Source organism: Hoplias malabaricus, chromosome 13, assembly GCF_029633855.1.
Source record: "Hoplias malabaricus isolate fHopMal1 chromosome 13, fHopMal1.hap1, whole genome shotgun sequence".
NCBI lineage: Eukaryota > Metazoa > Chordata > Actinopteri > Characiformes > Erythrinidae > Hoplias > Hoplias malabaricus.
Genome location: NC_089812.1, coordinates 38,636,039 through 38,650,350, shown reverse-complemented (window position 1 = coordinate 38,650,350; position 14,312 = coordinate 38,636,039). Strand labels below are relative to the sequence as shown.

Below are 14,312 nucleotides of genomic sequence, written 5' to 3'. Positions count from 1 at the left end.
TGCATGTATTTGATTTTATTAGGGTTCCCGCCTAAAGCCCACTCTTCGCTCTCTCTGCAGTGTTGGTTATTGTAAGCTATCCTCCACCATGGGGACACAGCGCCCATTAAAACTGCTGCTGGCACTATGTCTTACATTGTGAAAAGAAACATTTTATACTGAACTATTAAAACTAAAACACATTATCTCGCAAAATATACGAGAAACCGAATCTTTGCAGCTCGAGCACTGGGGCTGGTGCTTCAAGTTTTACACTAGATTTGTTACTTTCCCAATGAAATGAAGGGAAAGCTTATTCCTTAGGGTTCCTCCATTCCATTTTGCCTTGGTGAAACCTCGCCAAACATATCAGAGCGCTTCCATATCCCAGATAGCTTTGTCCACGGGCCAGATTCATCCTTACGGACGATGTCGTCTGGCACAATGGTAGAGCTTCACGCTAATGACCCCTCATTGTGTCGGGCCCCGGGGAAATTATCTTATCGAGCGATGCCAGTGGAGAAAGGCTGGGTGCCAGCTTCCCTCCCCCCACCCCCCCAACAAGGCCCACTGTGTGGTCCCGCAGTTTATCACCACGGAGATGGAATCTGCAGCCGTGTTGATACTGCCAATAAACATATCACCAATCATGGTTTGGAGCAGGCGTTAGATTCACGGCTTGATGAGCCATCAGTGAGGCCAGGGGGCACGCCAGGCCATAGTCTGTTTGCTTAAACACAGGTCAAATAGCAAGATGTCCATCCAGGGAAATAATGGGAGAGCAAACAAGGGCGGAAATGAAAAGAGCCAGAGCCATGAATTCATGAATAATAAGTGTTTATGTAAACTGCTTTTAGGGTGTCATCCATCAGATACCCGTGGGAGGACTGGAGCGTTCGCTACAATATCTTGGCTTGGTGCGTGCTAGTGTTTGTTTAAAGTGTTATATTTTTATGTTTGCGATATGGGGGTATCACAAAACAACATACGATAAACTGAACATTCATATTTCACTGTGTCTTCAGCAGAGGAGTAAAAACCATCTACAGGATTCCTTCCTTCCCTCATTCATTCATTGATTCATTCAGTTATTATTATTATTAGTAGTAGTACATTTATAATAAATACAAAAACATGAATACAGCTAAATATTTTTATTTTCTAAAAAGTAATAGGTGTGTTGTGAGTGAGTTTGAAGAACAAAGATGTTCTCCTTGATCTTGTGGATTTGTAAAATCATCAGAACACTTGATGAACATAAGGAAGAACATTTTAACTGGCCAATCTAAGTATTGGATGATAACCTCAAATACCACATTCACACACAATAACACTGTTTACTGTAATAGTGTTGTTTGTATTTTATTCTAATTGTAGTTTTTTTTTCCATTTAACCATTTCACACCAAAACACTCCAAATATCTCCAGGGCAGATGTATGACGTTGTGTGTGTGTTTTTCTTTTTCTTTCTTTATTTGTGAGTGTATTACATGTTGATCGTTGGTGCAAATGAGTGTCTTACTGATGCAAGGGGCAATGGGTGAGCGACTCTGCTGGTAGCCTTTTGCACAGCGGTTACAGGTGATGCCGGTCACTCCGTCTTTGCAGGGACACTGCCCTGTGGTCTGATTACACGTCTTCCCTGCTGCTCCCACTGGGTGACAGTCACATGCTGGAGAGTAGAGAAGAAGAAGAAAAGAAGAAGAAGAAGAAGAAGAAAAAGAAGAAGAAAGTGTCAGGGCAGAATCCAGTCAGACCTCAGAGTCACTGCACAATGATATATTTAAGTTCACACCAGTGTGATTTGATTATTTTTCAAATTAGCTCTGAGTGCATTACATACAGAAATACAGTGAAATAGAGTGAATGTAGATAAATAAACAACACATTTAATTGCATGCTGTACAACTACAAATAACATGTATTGTATGTGTATGCTTGGTATTAGAAATGTTTTGGGTTCTTCAATTAAGGTCCCTAATTCGGAACTGTAATTTACCCATCGGTAGAACATGCATAAGTCAGAAATGAAGTCATTGTGCCCAAAGCTACGCCTCGGTTAGAGTGGTGTACAGTGAACACAGCATTGTGCGGTGGGGCTGTGGAACTGTGTTCTCTGGAGTGATGGAGCTTTATCCAATATCTTCGACATTCGCTGAAGTGGCAATTTTGATCAAAATGAATCATCCAGCTTCAGAAACCGACCTCAATAATGCTCTCAAGGCTGACTGCCATCAAATCCTCCCAGAAGAAAGTGGTCATATTAATACCGCTCATTTCAAAAGAAGCAGTGGAGGAGCCACAAACTGTTGGCCAGTGTATGTAGCAATTTATGCTTTAACATTCAGAATCACGCGGATAAAATAAAGGAGTAAAATGATCATATAAGAGGGACTATGCTGGAAAACTCAACCTTATGGATATTCTCCATTACTCTTCATGAACACACGTGTGGAAGCTTAAGCTGTGGCTTGTTTAACCTCCCAGAGCTCGATATGCCCTCTGAGCTGAAGACCAGTCTGGAGCTTTATTCACCAGAAACCACAAAACCAGAGACCCCTGTCTGACATTGTTCTATTGCTCTGTACGAGCAGTTACAGCCTGCACCTGTGTGCGCTTTCAGTGTGAGAGTCTGCTCAGGGTCTGCCCTGCAGTCTGTGTGTGTGTGTGTGTGATTCCCTGGTGATTTCCTAGTTTTTTACTTGCATGCCTTGGGCTACCCATCATGTGCGGGAATGTGTGTGTGTGTGTGTGTGTGTGTGTTTGTGTGTGTGGTCCAGATATACCGTACCAGTCAAATGTTTGGGCACACCCACTCAGGGAGGGTTTCCTTTGTTTTGGGCCATTTTCCACATGATGTGAATGTACAGCACCAGTCAAAAGTTCGGAAATCTTCTCATTCAATGGTTTTTCTTAGTTTTTTATTATTATTATTATTATTTTCTACATTGTAAATGAAAAATGAAAAACATTAAAATTATGAAGGAACAAATATGGAATTGTGCAGTAAACGAAAAAGTGTTAAACAAAGCAGAATATGTTTAATACGTTAGGGTCTTCAAGTCTAGCAGCTGTGGGTTCAGTGCCATGCTCAAGGCCACTTTAGCCATGGAGGACAGTGCTGTTCCCTCACTCCCACCGTTCCCAGTTTTCCTGCCGGCCGTGGGAACTGAACCGACAACTTTTCCTTTCAGTCCTAAGCCCTCTTCTCTAACCATAAATGTTAGTGTTAAAGTCTCCAATAAATTAATGCAAGCAATACATTGTAAAGTAGATCCAGATTCCAGGCCAGGATTTCACAATGACCTGCCCAGTCAGGCATTAACAGGGCAGCTATGTACCAGGCAGCCATTTTAAAATCCCGGCCTGGAACCTGGATCCAAGGTCTGGATTTGATGATCTCTGCCCTGAAACAGTGAAGACAAGTGTGTGTATGTGTGTGTGAATGGGTGTGTGTGTGATCACACCCTTCATTTATTTAATTGTCAGTCCAACAAGTAAAAGTAGTACATTTATTTTACATTATTAAACAAAAAAACAACAATTTTATTAGAAAATTACTCAGGAGCCTTGAACATTTCTGGAAACAGTGTGATCAGTTTTTCCAAAGACATCTGCGGAGATATTCCTAACACTCTTAGGTTCAGTCTAGGAAGCTGGCTGCATGATTCCAAACACACAGTCATGCTGAGGTGTGGTCTAAACACTGGTTTTTGTATTCATGTTTTTTTTGGTATGATTTTGCCAATGTTCTAATGTTTTTTGACAATTTTCTTTTCTCAGTTCTGAATTTTCTCAACCGCTCCACACCCTTTCAGACCCACCGTGCTGAGCTGTCTTCTCATAACCTTAATCTTTATCAAATAGTGAGAGTTTTGTTGATCTACCTGATGTTTCATGGTGGATCCAAGTCCCATTTCCTCTGTATCTTGGAATTATATGTGGGACTCCAGTTCTGGAAACTCCCCCACCCTTCATTATCATTCCCCATCCTTACTCACGTGGATTATCTCATATCAGACCTCCTCCAAAGAATCAGCATGGATGACTTTATACGGGATAGTCTGTGAATGTTTGTGTCTGGTCCTTTCTTGGTATGCTTGCACATGTGTTGTATGAGTGTCTGGCCTGATGTGTGTGTGTGTATGTGTTTAAAGCCTTTGTGCTATGCTGTAGGGTGGTGATGTGCCCCATAGGCTCGCGGTTCACTGTGATCGAGTTTCCAACTTAAAGCTCTTGGCAGGCGTGGCCCCAGCAAATAAAGGCTGAATAACGTTCCCCATTAATGGGGCACTTCAAAGGCGCTCTGCTTAAGCTGTTAGTCAGGAGGATCGCACATTAAAAGTGAGAATTTCGTTGCGTGCTCAAGCTGCCAAACGTTCACCATAAAGCCTCATGTTTGAAGTCTCAGCCCAGCTTTCTTCATCAGGTCGGGAGTGTTTTATGGAGCTGAGAAGTCATTTGAAAACAGCTTGGAGTGGGTCTGCCTCGTGGACCTTTCAGAATATTAGCAGTCAATGGGAGATTCTAGCAAGTAGCTGAATTAAAGGAGTATTCCATCATTCCTACCAGCAGAAAGTAGCTTTTCATATATGTTTATAATGGTGATTAATCTCTGAATTTCATACAGTTAATCACAATTAATCACATTTTTAAAAGATCTGTAAATGGTATAGAAAATAAGGATTTTTAAGTGAAATGTTACAATTAAGCCCCTTCCAGGGTGTGTTCCCGCCTTGTGTCCAGGGATTCTGGGAAGGTTCCGGACCTACTGCGACCCTGAACTGGATAAGTGGTTAAAGACAATGAATGAATTCATTAATTTTACAATTAAAATGGTGAACACGTATGCTAAATGTACTTAAGCTAAAAATGGTTGAAAACTGTAAGGGAGTTTTATTCACTCACAAACTACGCAGTAACACTGAACCTAATAATTAGATTTGTAGTAGATTATGATAGTAGTCACATACTACTGTGTCTCAGTTCAGATATGTGTTATATATATATATATAGTCCCTGAATAAACTGGTTTATTCTCCATACTTGTGGGTGGTCATGTTTTAAATAGGTTTAGTACAAAACCTCTAATACATCCAGTCCAAATTGGCCAATATGATTTTCTAAGCCCTTAGTATACACAATCAGAACTACATTCTCTGGATAGATCTGAATTAAGATATGTTTTTGCACTCCCAGTCTTATTTACTACTCTTGTACAGTGTTGAAACTGGTAAACAAGCCAAAACAAAACAGTAAGATCACACTCTCTGCGCTAAATTAAATCCAGTCTCCTCAGCCATCCACAGCGCTGAAGCGCAACAATGAGATCACGAAACAGACATTGTTTTTCCTCCCACCAATGCCCTTTCCAACAAGAACATAAATTACAATCTTCCGCCTCGCTCTGATGTGAAAACCCGTTCTGAGTGGATGCAGAGCCTACATTAAGTAATACAGGATAATTGCGAATTACAAAAACAATGGGATGGAACCGTGACCGAAACCAAGCGAGAGCGGCTGGTGGAACTAATTTCAGACATCCTCTGTATGTTTTCAGACAGCAGAGCATATGGGCAGAAGGAGTGAAAGCCCTTGAAAATAATAGTGCCAGCTGAGTGTTCCCTGGATCGGTGCCACAGAGGAACCGTTTCTGATTCACTTTTTAATGATTCCTTAAAGAAGTGAGAAAGTCAAATCATGTAAAGGGTCGATACCAGTTAAATCAACAGTCAGTTTCATTTTTAACTTAAAATTACAGTTTTACAGAAAATAATTGCAATGCTCCACTGACCTGTAATAGGGAGAATAGAGCCTCTTTTCTTTCTACTACAGGCTCAGCACTGCAGGAACAGCACTATGTAAATTCAGGAGGCAGGCAGGAAGATTTTGAAGAACCTACTCTATACTTGAGTATGATTAAACACATGAGAAATTATAGCAAAGTCAGTAGTGATTGTGTCCTGATGGTGTTTATATAAGAGGTGGAGTCAGTAGGTTAATAAGGGTGAATTTGTAGGTGGCTGTTGTGGGTGGAGCTGTAGCTATAGTGTCTATATGAGTGTGTTTTAGATGGTGTTTACGTAAGAGGTGGTAGTTAGTAGGTAGTTGCTGTGAGTGTGAGTGTACATCCCTGTATTGTATCTTTCTTGTGAAATCTCTCTATAAAATTCTTACTGTACTGTACTGTCAGAATGGCATAGTAAATAGTAGGCTGTACTTTACTACAATTCAACAGTAAATATGTTACTGTGTATGTAACCTGTAATATCTGTAATATTCTATAAATTACATTAGTCTCAAAAAAAATTCAGATTTGACACTGCTCATTATAATGTGTCCTTTTTTATTTTATTCATTATTTTATTCGTTTTCTTTTTTGTTTTCTCACTACAATACATAACATGAAACATACTAATATGTCACACACTACTGCTTGGATGTAAAGACACAAATATTTCGTGTCTAAGCAGAAATCCGTTGAAACCACACACACACACATATATGGTGTGCCTCAAGGTTATGTCTTCAGACCCTTTACGATTTGAAATTTTACAACTGTAATTATATATATATATAGTTTAGTACCATACATTTATAGCTGCCTTTCTATTGGAAGAGCTCTTGTGGTGCCACTGTAGGAAGTGAGAAAGCATGTTTACAACAAATATAAAAATGGTTACATTTTCCATTTTGCTCCAAGACCTCCTTTAAGAGTGTATATTGTAGCTTTTAACACAACTAAAGTGACTAAAGTGACACCACTGCTTGAGCCCTTTTTCCGTCTGTGCTAATTCAATCCATCAGCAGATTACATGTGCTTAGAGTCCACTTCAGAGTCTCCAGTTGTCACTGATAAGGTGGAAGTCTACTTTGAGGCAAGGTGCTTTGAATTTCAATGTGCACTTGACACAGTACTTCGTATTAGTCATTCAGCAGTGGCTGAGCTGCTGTACTCCAGCCACCCACCCACCGGCCCACCTGCTGGTGTTTTAAAGCCCTGCTCTATTTTACACCCTCGCAGTCCACCACAGAGCACTACAGACCTCCATCCAAACCAGAAGCACTAATGAATGCTAGGAGCCAGGGTAGAGGGTTGTAAGAAGTTAAAGTGAAATGTAGTTTTCAAGAACCAGTGCCAGCAAAATAACGCCACATTAACTCTGCTTGGTTTGCCATAGTGAACACACTTTAAAAATGTCCTCTGGCATCGTCTTTAATTATTTCACACTCACTGAAAAATCACTGAAACAAGAAAGTGGGGAAGAAAAGGAAATGAAGGGCAAAATCATGAAGTGTATATACTTAAAATTAAATAAATGAAAGGTAGTCTCTGCCTTTTGCATGTTGCCATAATCTATTACATAATTATGTCATTAGTTATTACATGACCACTAGAAAATGATGTAATGTCACACAATGACTAATTACTCTTGACCTAAATGAATTAAGTGTAAAGCAAAGCTAAGCGTGTAGGTGTGAGGGGAATCTGAGCAGGGGGTGTGGGGAGAAAGAGAGCGAGAGAGGAGAGATTAATAGAGAGAGAGAGAAGAAGAAAGGTGGCAAGTTAAGCCAGAGAAGAAAGCGAGAGAGCCGTGTGGGGATTAAAAGTAACTGCTGGAGCTGTGGTGCTGGACGTGCTGTTTACACTGCGCTTGATGAGGGATGAAGTCGTTAATCTGGGAAATAAAGCATGAGGCATTCCGTGCTGCAGCTGGAGACAGATTCGGTTCGGACCCGCTCCGTTTCCTCTTTTCACTCCCGGATTGTTCCATATTCCCTGCTCGGCCCTTCGCTAGCAGGGTCTGGACTTTTGTGTTTGCGGGAATTAGAGCCGATGTTCTCTGGAGCACCACTGGCGCACGCTGGTGCGTTTTCCATCCAAAACAAGCATGGCGAGATGGTTGGCTGACTCAAACAATAAATACGGCCGGTCCCCTAACCCACGTCACAAGTCAGGGCCCTGTCACCTGAGGAGACCACCGCAATCAGGTTGTTTAACTTTAACCCCCCTCCGCCCCTCCACCCCACAACCTGCCCCCTCCTCACTCCACGGCCAGGAGAAGGAAAGCATGCAACTGCAAGCTGTCAGCCTTTTTACAAGTTTGGGACCCATTTTCAGTAAGAGTAGCATTAGTGTTTTACTCAGTTTCATTATTACATTTTGTGATTATTACCCAGAGCATAGGGCAGTGATTAATAAAGGGTAACAGTAACAATACATATAATCAATGCCTATAACCTGCAGGTACATTTCTGAGCCTGTAATAAAGTGAAGTTACCAGCAAGATGAATGAGAACTCAGTATTTCGGAAGCAACTGGCAACATTTTTTGCGTTATGGTGGTTTATTAATAACTCACAAAGTGTTTATGGCCTAGTAATAAATATAATGAGCTAGTTTTCATAACTTAGTGAGGTAATAGAGCAATGCTGCTTTCTAAACAAAAGACAGGAGTTTAGTTTCCTACCCAGATAAACACATTACACCATTTAGAGTCCTTGTGAAAAACCTCTAACTCCACATTTGTCTTTGTTACTTGCATGTGTATGTGCCCAAATGTTTTAAATGTTAATGAAAACTCAACTGGAAAGCACTGCTTAACCCTTTACTTTGTTGTTGTCATTTTATTGTCAAATGGTACTAGGTCCAGGAAGAAGAGGAAAAGAACAACAACAGACACCTGGTTCTAGGACTATCCCTTCTACCCTTTTACCCTCGTGGCCCCACAAATATTGCCTGAGTAAATGTTTTGACTGGCAGGAGCTAGCTGGCTTCAGTGAAAACCACTGGTAACCTGTTTATGAATTAGCAACATTCCTCCAGTGAGAACGTGAAAGTGCTGACCTCAACTGAAGGCTTCAGTGCCCTGCCAAACAACTAACCCTACACGATAAGAAAAAAACTTATAGTAAACTGTCTATGAGGTGATACCCCTCTTACCACTAGGGTGTACCACACAGGTACGTCTTGGGTACCTTTAGATTGGGAAGGTAACTGTACTCCATTGTAGCTATACAGTTTGAAATGTGTTAATGTCTTATACAGCCTCTTGACTCCATGCTTAGTTTTTCTTTTATATCAAAATAGTACTCAAAAATAAACAGACCACAGAGCATTTCTCTAATTCTAAGTGACATAATATTTAAGAGCATCAAGACTGAATTAAAAAGACTTCTTCTTTTTCTTCTTCTTCTTTTTCTTTGTCTTCTTCTTCTTCTTCTTCTTCTTCGTCTTTCGGCTGCTCCCATCCGGGTCGCCACAGCAGACCAACTGTGATCCGTACATCGATCTGGCACAGTTTTTACGCCGGATTCCTGACACAACCCTCCCTGTTTTATCTGGGCTTTGGGACCGGCACTACAACACGATGCATTCCAGTGTCTAGGTATGAATTAAAAAGACTAAAGACTCAGTAAATATACATGTGTGTGTGTGTGTGTGCTAGTGTGTGTCTGTGTATGTATATATGTAACCTGGATTTTTTTTTTTCTATTTGTACATGATTGTGTGTAAGTAATGTGTTTTGGAACATGCAGCAATGCCACTGTATTCTCTGGACTGATGACTCACCGATAGCTCTGGAATGATTGAAAGTGCATTTTGTGATCCAGAACTAATCATCTAATAAGGATATCTGACCTCACGTATGCGCTCATGCCTGAATCAATTAAAGTCCTCACGGTAATCTTCCAATGTCTAGTGCAAAGCTGCTGCAGCAGTGCAGGGGCTGTTACTGCAGCAACAGGCAAAGCAGCTGACTGTATCAGTTGTGCTTAAGACTATTAGCCTTTTCACTCAGTCCAAGGCCAATTAGCATCAGCCTGTATGAGCTGTGAATGAAACTCCTGGCATTGTGAAGCTGGAGGAGGGGGCTTAGTATTAGTTTTGGATGGGGGTGTGGGTGGGGTGGTGTGGGGGCTGGGGGGGGGGGCAGTAAAATGGCAGTTAGAAGGGTACTGTTGGAATGACATCTTGGAATCCAGCTCAGAGCCAGTAGGAATGCAAACATGACAGTGGTTAAAAAAACCACACTGCGGTTTGTTCTAGACGTCTTCAGCAGCTGTGCTCACTATGAAATATGCGAGGGCTCCAAAGGGCAAATGGTAAATAGGTCTGAAAAGCTTTCTTTAATACAGTTTAGAATATAATTCAGTTATCAACCTTCAACTTTGTACTTTATAATTAAGCACTGTGAATCATTCAGGGTCAAATACAGTGTGCCAAACATCTGCTCACTCACTGGACAGATGGTCCATCTTAGAGCAATCATTGCTACAAGGATTTGATTGCATGAAACATAATCAGTACAGATACTGAAGTTGGATTATTAGCTCTAGGTTGGAAAAAAAAGTCATTCAGACTCATCCCAGTGGTGTTTTAGAGAGTTTCATCACTTCAGAGGACGCTGTTCCATTGTTACACATTCCAAGGGTGCTTTACAGCCCCTCAGCTGACAGTTTGCATTAGGTGTGGTGACCTTTACGCTCATGTGCATCTGCTGTATACTGCCCCATTTTAGTGGCAATACTTTACAGTGGTGATTGTACACACAGTGTCCAAAACAGCATTGGGATCAGGTATCTGTTTGGTGTACGTAAAGCTCTAATGTGTTTTTGTGTATGGTATAAATCAAATTCATCATGTAAACATTCTCCTACTCCTTTAATGGCAACAAAAATGATGACTACGCTATGTTCACGATTACTAACATCAAATACACCATCTCACAAATACTTTGAATACAATATTATCCCCAAGAACTGAACAAATCTTCTACAGCATTTTTTAAATTGATGACATCCATAACAATTTTAGTGATGAGTGAAAATATATATATTTATATTTTATGTAGGAGTTGGTGTGTTCTCCCTGTGTCCACTTGGGTTTCCTCCGGGTGCTCCGGTTTCCTCCCACAGTCCAAAAACACACATTGGTAGGTGGATTGGTGACTCAAAAGTGTCCATAGGTGTGAGTGAATGTGTGTGTGTGTTGCCCTGTGAAGGACTGGCGCCCCCTCCAGGGTTTATTCCCGTCTTGCGCCCAATGATTCCAGGTAGACTCTGGACCCACCGCGACCCTGAACTGGATAAGGGTCACAGATAATGAATGAATGAATGATATATTTTATGTTATATTATGTTAAATAAAATGACAATTCTCATTTTCAATACTATACATGTCACACCATAAAAAGACAATAGTGTGAGCGAATATTTGAAATTTTAATTACAATTATACATTACACACACACAGCCAAAACATAAATAACGTTTTAAAATGTATTTGTACATCTAACACAAACCTTGTTTATATATAGTGTATGGTCTGTATTTAATGCAGTTATGAGACTCCAGTGGCAGGAATTGTACAATGTAAATGGTGCAGTGAAATGGATAAAAGGGTTAATATCTGACTAATCACCCTTAAACCTAACCCAGAAGCCTAAGCTCACAAAAGTGTCAGGATTTTCTTTCCCAAACAGAGCTAAAATAAGTCTAGACGAGCCTTTAGAGTTGAAGAGGTTAAGTCTTCATACCTTTAGGCATTTTCTCCATAAACGGCTTTTACAATAATCGCCTATTGTTGATTTTATAAGGAGGCATAAGACACTCTGCAAAAAAATGTCAGTAACTTAACTGTCACAACTGAAAGTAGAGCTGTAAGAGCAGTGAGTTCTGAGACTGAGTGCACCAAAAAATTCCAGTGTGAGGAATTACTGCCTTGTTTCAAAGGGTGATTGCTAACATACTACATTTGTCCTGAATTCCACAGCAGCTCTCTCTCTCTCTCCCTCTCTCTCTCCTTGGCCTGGCTTAGCTTTTTCCAGGGGAACTCCTTTTACACTAGTGCTGTCTAATTCTGCTCTCAGGCAGCCTACACTCATTTCACTTCTCCAAGTTAAGCAAATAAAGCCCAAAAGAAAAAAAAAATTGGGGGGTGAGTGTGTGGGGAGGAGGAGGTGGGCTGCTTGGGACCACCGCTATTACAACACTCCTCTGTTTTAATAGAGGGAGTTTACTCTCCTAGTGACTTTGTAATGGGGTTTTCTGCTGTAGATAGGCTGAGGAGAACAGGTCAGAGCTCAGCAATGAGCTAAAGAAAGATTGATTACATTTATTTAATGTGTGTGGGATCGCTGATAGATATTTAATGATTTGCAGTAATACGCTGGAAGAAAGCAAAGCTCCTTGATTCCATTGTGTACATTTCCTCCTGAAAATTATACAAATATAGAAACGTATTGCTAGTGTGTGGAAACTGAAATTCAGTCCGACCTTACGGTTATTTTCAGTGTTCAGAGTAATCCATGACAAATAATCTCAGACGGGAATCACAAAATGGCAGACCTCCGTCTGAACCAGGACTAAGTGATGGTTCCATTCTGATCCATGAATAATAATTAATGATAATGACTTATGATGTTCATGAAGTGCTATTTTTTTCTGACATGGTAACAGACAGCAAACTCAGCCAATAAAGTTAAAACAGCTTCACTTATCCGAGCCAATCAAACGGACTGTTCACCCTGCATGGCCAACAAGATGGATTTAAGAGTGAGGACAGAATGGCTTGCTCCAAGATGAGGAAAGTTAAAATTTGAAAGCTGAAGGGACTGAGCAGTTAATCTCATTAAACAGCTGTCAAGTCAGTTCTAAACCATTGTATGTTACATGCTCTGAAAACGGGACACAAATAAATCCTTCAGCATACAAACTCCTGAGAAACTCCAGAGAAACTCCAGAGTATAAAGACCGGAGATGTCCCGGAGTAGTCCTTTCACACAGCACACAGCACAGTGGTTCTTTCTCATGGATTATTTTCTGTATCGGATGTGTTTCTTGCAGCGGGAAATGTTCCATGTGCTTTAGGCATGGGGCGGTGCCTGTGCAGCGTGTACAGGAGATGCTCTGTACAGACGTGGGAGGCTGTGTTCACATTTGCACACACTCTGAGTTTCTGGGATAAAGTCTGTGTAAAGTCTGGGCCAAATGTTGCAGGTGTTTGAATTCATACACAGAGCACCTCTGGGTAAACTTTTGAACATTTCTGTGTTACGGTGCACGTGTAAAATATTAGCAACTGGACTGAATTTAATTTCCTCCTGAACAAAGTCATAATTCATTAATTAAGTATATAATCATGATTCCCTGTGCACAATACCGCGGCAAATTCTTCTAAGCTAACTCCCAACTCCCACATTTGTACATCTTCAGGGAAAAAGTCTTTCAAGTCCCTCCTGCCAAAAGAAGTGCTTCACCCACAAGGATGCTTTATATATTCATCAAGGGGTGTAAGGATGTCCATTCATGTTTTTACTCATATTTCTAGAAACAAGTTGATAACACTTTACAAGAATGTAAGTGCATTAAAATGTTCCAAGTCATCAGGTCCGAACTGAGGGGGTGGGAAGATGGTGTTGTGAGGCTAACGCCCACGTTTCCACCCCTATGTGGCTCTGGGCCTGATTTGAATCAGACAAATTCAATGCATGTGCAATGGCACTCTCTTGGTGTGATGTATTACTCATGCTTTGGACTATGACGGTAAACAATAGGGAATTAGGGAGAGGTTTTTAATTGCTTAACGACTCCTCTGACAGCAAAGCTAACATTCTGTCTCTACTCCTAATCCCCGGCAGAAGGAGCTCACCACCACCTTATGTTCTTCTGCCAAGAATGAGAGCGTTGTGGGAATGTGGATTTCCTCTAATCTTAACATACACTGTGGCGTACATGTGGGTTTGCGTGAGTGTGTGTGTGTGTAGCCCACACGGCACTAATGTTTGCTCATAACTCTTCAGCCACACTGAAGATAATCTCTCACTTCACTTTGACTTATGTGTATTTGTGTTATCCCAAATTCCCTAGTGACTCTAAGCCTTGGAACCAGAATGCAGGTCCATTCTGGCTAATTCTAGTGCAGATGGGGATACAGCACTCCAGCTATGTCTCACCTGCGATTCTATGCCTTGGTATATACTACATTAGCATGCCGCCAATACAAGTGCTTCCCGAGGGAAGTTCTGAAGTTCACATGCTTCCTCCAAGACATAAAAAAGAGTTGTCACATGTAAAGTTTTGGCCAGCTCAACACACTTGGAGGAGAACATTAACTGCGCATCTCCATTACATCAGGCTGATTTATGCTTCTTCACTGACTCACTGCCTGCCATTGTGAGCGTCTGTACTTCTGCATACTTCCGACACCGCCAAACCACTAAACTAAGGCTGAATCACAAATATCATCCTACACTCTGTTTACTACACAGTGGAGTGGTCTAGTCATATTAGTGTAATACATCTGTAAAGTGCACTATTTAGGGAGTAGGC

General features: G+C 41.0%; 1 protein-coding gene across 1 annotated transcript in view; it reads right to left on the bottom strand.

Annotated features, from left to right (window-relative positions):
* The window catches only part of ntn1b (netrin 1b), an 87,336-nt gene that overhangs the window by 22,053 nt on the left and 50,971 nt on the right, over positions 1-14,312 (bottom strand). The window contains exon 3 of the mRNA XM_066642044.1: positions 1,502-1,651. Within this exon, the coding sequence (XP_066498141.1) occupies positions 1,502-1,651 (150 nt within the window). The remainder of the gene's footprint in view (positions 1-1,501; positions 1,652-14,312) is intronic.